Source organism: Miscanthus floridulus, chromosome 19, assembly GCF_019320115.1.
Source record: "Miscanthus floridulus cultivar M001 chromosome 19, ASM1932011v1, whole genome shotgun sequence".
Taxonomy (NCBI): Eukaryota; Viridiplantae; Streptophyta; class Magnoliopsida; order Poales; family Poaceae; genus Miscanthus; species Miscanthus floridulus.
In genome coordinates, this window is record NC_089598.1 from 53,181,286 (window position 1) to 53,188,672 (window position 7,387).

Genomic DNA, 7,387 nt, shown 5'->3' on the forward strand with positions numbered 1-7,387 from the left:
GGAGAACGTACCTGCGTCGCTGCTTGAAACATAAAAAACTATTTTTTTCTGGCTCACCGCGTCATCCAAGCCGGTATAAATGTTGCTGTGACTGTGCAGACGGAGGGAAAAGTTGCATTACTTTATTCACGTGGATACCAGTACAGCTAGGGTGGACCGTTGCCATGTTTTCGCACACACTGCAGGCCAGGAAGAGTGGTGCCCGAATTCACCCTGTGTCAGATAGGAACAGTAGTAGGCAACACCCACATTGTGGACGGCCTAAGTCTGCTTATTTCTCCCCCTTTTTGAATCTTAATCGGCGATCGGATTTGGTCGTCAAGGACCGTCAATAGTCACATCAATGCGCACAAAGTATTGGACAATGTCATGCTCAACAAAATTTCAATCGATTTCACTAAAATTTTAAGGTTTGAACGAAAGCTTTTAAATTCTAAGATCGAGTTTTTGATAGAATTAACAGGTAGTTATGATAATTTCGTTATTATTAGATTATATTAGATGGATTGGACATAAGAGCAATTAGATTGAATTGGATTGGACATTAAACATTTTTTAGACTAGGTTTGAACTTGGATTTTTTCCCTTGGATTTCAGTTCGATTTATCCATACGGATCTAGATGCTAATCTATTGCCACCTCGCTGCAGCACGTCGGCGTCCACCTCGCTGGGCCGCCGCAGCTTCAAAAGAAAAAGAAAAGCAAATAGGCACACACAAGGTCCAAGATTTGTGGAATACTGAGAGCAAAAAAACTAAATCATACTGTGATCATTGCTCATTTCACGATGAAGAAGGGCAAAAAAGATCTTTTAACCCTTCGCTTAACACGATTAGAGTTGAAACTTGACCATAGTGTCATATTAGACATGAAAGATAGAGATTGTCAAATAAGGAATTTTTCATTTTGCAGGACCAAACAAGGGTTCATTTCCGTAGTGTCAAAATAATTCTCTCCACTATGAGAAAAATATTCACGGAGGAAAAGATAAAAAGGAAGCATTGTTTATGGTCCATAACAGTAGTATGATGTGGCTAGCGTCTGGACGTCCGGATGGACGTGTGCGTAGCCCGCCCCCGTCCGCTACACCGCGCCCTGCCCCGTCACAGCGCCCGCTACTCCTTTCCCCTGACCTCCTCCTCTCTCTCTGCGTGGGTGGACCTGGCAACCGGGATGAACGGCTGAGGACAAGCATGCCCCGTCCGCATGCCCCTAGCGCGCCCCATACGTGCCTCGGCGCGCCGTACGCCCCGTCTGCCGGCCCTCGGCTCGCCATGCCCTATCCCCCGGTGCCTGGGTTGTGTGCCCATCATTCACTGCACCCCGTGACTCTCCGAACAACATGAAACACTTAAATGTAGCATACGTCTAAAACAAATAAAACATTTAGAACATACAACTGCAACATATATGTAAAACATATGCATATAAAACACTTTTAACTTGCAACATGAAAACACTTGATGCAACATAAGACTAAAACAGATTAAACATTTGAGCAAACACTTGCAATATACCTCTGAAGCACTTGCAACATATGCCACATGTACATCATCCCGATCTATTTTTGCAGCATCCACATGAAACACTTTGCAACATACCCCTGAAACACTTGAAACATATATTTATAACATAGGGGAGAGAGAGGCCGGGGCTGGTCTATTTCGGGCGTCGGGGTGGGAGCCGGTAGTGAGCGACGGCATGCGAGCACCACCAGCACCGGCCACGCTTGTGGGTGCCCTTGGCTCGACCGGAAACGACTTGAGGCGCCTCGACACATGCGCCCAGCGGCCATCAGTAAGGGCAGCGGCGTGCGCGACGGCATGGGAGCGAGCGGTGCAGGTGGGGCGCGCTGTGGGCAGGAGCGAGGAGCAAGAGGCGCGGATGGGGCATGCGATGGGCGGGAGCGAGGAGGGAGCGATGCGGATAGGATGTGCATCGTGGGGGAGGCATCAACAGTGAGGCGGAGTCCGGACGAACGAACGCCCGCACCAGAACATTATGGAAAGTAGTAGGCTGTTGTACACTTACATAGTTCCGGACATTCACATATGAGGTGACTTTTATTCAAGTTCTCTTGCTAGATTATAAGAACGTCTAGAAGCAAATACATCATGTCCTTATCAGAATATGATATTTAGTACTGCCTGAATGCCCCAATCTCTGAAGGAGTTGCTAAGAAGAAGTGCTCGTCCTATTGGCTTGGATGGTGCTTAATACGAGGAACCCATTTACAGAGCACGCGTCACAAGGAAATAAATCAATAAGCATCATGAACACACAGACGTACGTTCCCATGTACTATCACCGAACCACATATACTGCTTCAGCATGCACCGCCTCGGAATCCGACCTTACCACGGCCGGCGTCGTAGAGCACCTCGAGCGTACGCTGATTCACGTTGCCGATGATGCCGAGGCCGACGTCAGGCCCTGACTCCCGGAAGGCGACGCAGTCCTTCACCAGAATCCCATTGGGGACGTCGAGGTCGATGGTGGCGCCGCCACTGAACGTGAGCGCGACCCTCGGCACGGTGACATTGCTGTAACCAGTGAAGTTGTAGCAGGTGTCAAAGTCCTCGCTTGGCACCAGGGGGTACTCTTTCATGGCCTTCCGGAGCGCTGCCTCCAGCGCCTTGTATGCAGTTTCCGGGAGCTCCGTGACGACCGTGCCGGAGTCTACGAGCATGCCACCACGGAACGCCGATTGCGGGATGTCCAGCAGCTTCCCACCCACGCTGATGCCTGTCATCGTCACCATGTATGACGTTGCGTCCATCGGCAGGTGCCACATCGGCGTGAACACGAAGGCCGACGTGTTGGCGCTCGGCGGCGTGCCGAGGGCTAGGAACCCCGCTTCGCTTTTCAGCGCCGGGAGGCAGTACGAGAAGACGCCACCGTAAACCGAAGACGTCTGCACGATGAGCGACTCCGGCGCGCCTCCGAGACCCAAGATGCCTCCGAGACCCAAGATGCCGTCGTCGGGTTCGCGCTGGTCGCGGCCACAGCCGAAATGGAAATCCTTGACGGTGATCCCCGGAGCCAGCGTCAGCGTCTCATTGCTGTACACACCCCTCGTACGCAAGCCGGATCCGTACTCGACGGAGTATCCGCACTGGGTTCCGCCGCTGGTGCAGCCGTTCTTGTAGTGGTTTCCGAGCTTCCGGCACGTGTCGGTGTCGCAGGTGATGGGAGCGTACGTGGAAGACTTGCTGGGATCAAAGAGAGGATCTTTCTGCGGGTAGCACTTGGTGGAGTTGCACGGCGCGCACTGCACCCACGTGACGTCGCTGCCGGTGTCCACGAGGAGGACTTGCGGCACGGATGGCGTGCCGAAGCCCAGCGTGACGACGTACTCCAGCGAGTCCACAGAACCACCTAGGTGGGTAGGGATGGTCACGGCGGCAGCATCTCGCGTACTCGCCATGCCCATGGACGCTCGGCTCTTGATGTAGTTCGTGCGGGCGCGGCTACGGCGGAGCGTCTCGGAGAAGGACGGCATCGGCACGTCAGAGTACTGTGACGGCGCGCACGGCCCGTACCGGTGCGCTAGTGGCACTGACGCAGTAGCGCTGCTGGGCTCCAGATTCACTGAAAGTCATCATGCGTATAAATGGTTACGTGATCTCAAATGTGCAGGCGGCCAAACAAGTGACAGACGACGAAATATTGAGGTCTCACTCACGTACCTCTGGATGCAGAGCATACTACTTCTGGCTCATAAGACCTGCGTGGCACCACTACAAACCCATGCTCGTTGCCTCCATGAGCGATGTAGCAGCAGTAGCTACACAAGACAACGAACAGAAGCAGAGGAGAACCCATGGAAAAATATGTGCACTCTGAACAAAGGACAGGATGAGGACGAACTAGCTTATCATAGATGAATTATATAGGCATGTCTCAACTTGGATTCACAGATATCCGCCGTGAGGGCGCGAAGACTGCTAAGATGAAATGTCTTGTTATCAGTATCCAGGAGTCCTCAAACTCTTAGTAGGACGAGATTTCCTATTTGTCGTTTGTGTGTTGCTGCTTTGCCACGTACGCCCCATCTTTATTCTTGTAATTGACACACATACATTTTTTAATTCTAAATCGCCGCCATCAGAACTTTGATTATTATATGTGTGGGCAAAATTCATCACAGCACATGTACTCGCGCCGCTAGCAGGTATGAAAATAAATGGCCCATCACTCTGGCAATGTAAGAATTTGCTGAAAGACATCACAGCTATTAAAATAGTAATTTCTAGCCAAGTAGGATATAGAAATGTTAGAGCAAGTATAGTAAAGAGATGTAGGGTGCACCATATGTTGATGTGAAGGAGAGAGAGAGGAGAGCAGAGAGAGTACAAGCGGGCGGTAAGTTTATAGGAATCAAGAAACTTCGTAAGAGTAACAAGTGGATCACACATGAACTATATGAGTAGGCCAAAAGGTAATATGTAAGTATATATACAGCCAGCAACAGACCATATTATTAATCTTGGTCTGATGAGAGGGCCATTAATCCTAGGTGGTTCAACTGTCTTTGGTCCGCACCAAAGTGAAGTTGGTTAGATTCAACTGTCTTGGACCCACACTCAAGGCCTCTTTAAACGGACTCTTCTTGCATCAACATGTCGGTGTTGCAGGCGATGAGAGTGTACATGGAAGACTTGCTCGGGTAAAAGAGAGGATCCTTCCGTGGCTAGCATTCGGTGGAGCTGCACGACGCCACTACCGCCTCACTCGCTCATTGCTTGTTAGCTATGTTAGCTGTTAGTTTGAGTCATGTAGCAAGATGTAATCCCGTTGAACATTGTGTAGAGTAGCAGTTAGTTGATTTGATGCAGAATTACGGGTGGTTGGTGATGTGCCCTGGCCACGCCATGATCGTCATGTGTCTGTCCTGCCACGACGTCACGCACTGCGCGTCCCATGGCGATCCTAAAGAAAGGGATGTCATGGAGGCAGGCGGGGTGTTCGAGCTCCAATCCCATGTATCCATCTATCTAAAGCAATGAAAAAAATGTAGAAAAGCTGTTGTAGCTGGCAGCGCCATTGTGTTCTTCTTCTCCAGTTCGCGCGTGTGTTTCTCCAGTGTTTCAGTCGTTGCGATCACCGCTGATCTCGTGTGTGCCGTCATCAATCCAGGAGCTGAGCTCGGTCTTGGTTTCAACAACTGGTATTAGATCCGGTCGTGGTTGCAGCCGGTGCTCTCATCCCCATTGGCCAAAGAGGTGGCGACGAGCGGAGACGAAGGAGATGGGCGACAACAGGCCAGGTACCAGCGCGGCATCGCAAGGCGTCAAGGAGAGTTCCTGTAGCATGGCCGATGCTGACTCGCACAAACTATGCGGAGTTGGCGATGTTGATGCAAATAGACTATGAGGCGATGGAGATCTTGGATGCAATCGATCCAGGAACTTCGGTCAGGTGCTCAATCAACCGTCAAACCATGAGCGCGCTGATGAGATCAGTGCCGAAGGAGATGTGGGGAACGCTGGGCGCCAAAAAGACTGTAAAGGAGGCTTGGGAGGCGGTACAAACCACATGAGGATTGGTGCTGATCGCATGAAGTAAACGTCAGAAGCTGCTGAAGGAGTTCGTGAACATTGAATTCAAGGTGGCAAAGAGCGTCGAAGACTTCGCCATGCGGATCACCGAACCTCGTCGCCAACCTAAAATCACTCGGCCAAAAAATTCCAGCATGTGGTGCCGTCCCAGTTCAATCAAGTCGCAGTCTCAATTGAGATGTTGTGCAACGTCAAGAACCTCACAGTGGATGATCTGGTGGGGCGACTTCGTGTGGCGGAGGACCAATTTGAAGACAAGATAGAGCAGATCACTGATAAGGCCGGTAGTGATGAGCCCATGGCTCCTCAAGTCAGTCCATCTATTATTTTTTTTAAAGAAGTGCAAGGTGTTAAATATTTCAACTCCAATAGACTTATTGGGAAATAATATGAAAGATACTTCTTTTATCAAATTTGGCTCATTTTATTTTCAAGTGAAGCAAAACATCATGAAGGATGGGATTTTTTACCTGGTACGGCTACTACGTCAACAAAGATTATATTTTGTGGAGATAATTTATCCAAAGAGGAGTTTTGCCAATTCAAGAAGCCACCTGATATAAGAAGCAAAATAATGATGGGCTCCAATTTTGTTGATGTATGATGCTCGCTGAGTTGTTTTATTTGAGTTATATATATGGAGCAAAGCAGATAAAAAGCGATACAAGCTAAGATCTCCTAGGTCGGTTCGACATGCATTGCTGGCTGGTTATATTAGTTAGCGAGATAATTATGACTATTATTAGCAACCTAGCCGAATTATTATTTTACAATATTTCAAGTCACAACTTTCGTTACGTGTGCCTGCATGCCCTTGGTCAAGTCGGACTGTATTAGTAGTTTGGGTCTGGTCTGTCTTTTGGCTTGTGTGTTAACGAGTCATAGTTCGGTCTACCGAGTCGGAGAATTCCTCTTTGCCGAGGGCCTCAGGCCCTCGGCAAAGGCTTTGCTGAGGGCGGCCCTCGGCAAAGAGCTCTCAGGGAATTTTGAGTCAGCGAAGAGGGTCTTTGCCGAGGGCCTTTTATTGGACACTCGGCAAAGCTTTTGTCGAGGGCTGGAGCGGCACTCGGCAAAGTAAAGTAGCCGTCATGGCGCCGGCGCCTGGGATGGAGTCTTTGCCGAGGGCCGTCTCCGGGGGCCCTCGGCAAAGAATTATTTTTTTTGAAATTTTTTTGCCGAGGGCCTCCAACCATGGCCCTCGGCAAAGAAATGTGCAGAATTTTTTCGAAAAAATCTTTGCCGAGGGCAATGGGACGGCCCTCGGCAAAGAATTATTCTTTTTTTTGAAAAATCTTTGCCGAGGGCTTCCACTCAGGCCCTCGGCAAAGAATTTTTTTTTAAAAAGTCTTTGCCGAGGGCCTTCAACCATAGCCCTCGGCAAAGAAATGTTGCAGAAATTTTATTTTTTTAAAAAAAATCTTTGCCGAGGGCAATGGGACGGCCCTCGGCAAAGGACCCTTCTTTGCTGAGGGCCTTACTCATTGCCCTCGGCAAAGAGGCATAATTTTTTTTTTTGTTTTTTGCATTCCATCGACACAAGCATTTCTATATATCAACCATCACATATATATGTATCAACCATCACACACACACACACACACACACACACACACACACACACACACACATATATATATATATATATATATATATATATATATATATATATATATATATATATCACACAGATATCACAACCCATTTGTCTCACAATATATCACAACCATAATTGTAAACCACAAATCACAATATATTACAACGACAAGTCACATGTTCATCATCATTCACATGTTTATTACGACAAGTTCATGAAATCCAAGCACAAG

At 48.7% G+C, this 7,387-nt stretch overlaps 1 protein-coding gene across 1 annotated transcript; it reads right to left on the reverse strand.

Annotated features, from left to right (window-relative positions):
* Positions 1–2,208: 2,208 nt before the first annotated feature.
* Positions 2,209–3,825, reverse strand: LOC136525326 (aspartyl protease family protein At5g10770-like). The gene is made up of 2 exons (XM_066518327.1): positions 3,690–3,825; positions 2,209–3,591 (listed from the first exon to the last, which is right to left on the reverse strand). Exons 1-2 carry the CDS (start codon positions 3,823–3,825, stop codon positions 2,327–2,329), a joined length of 1,401 nt encoding a protein of 466 aa, XP_066374424.1. The 3' UTR covers positions 2,209–2,326.
* Positions 3,826–7,387: the final 3,562 nt, after the last annotated feature.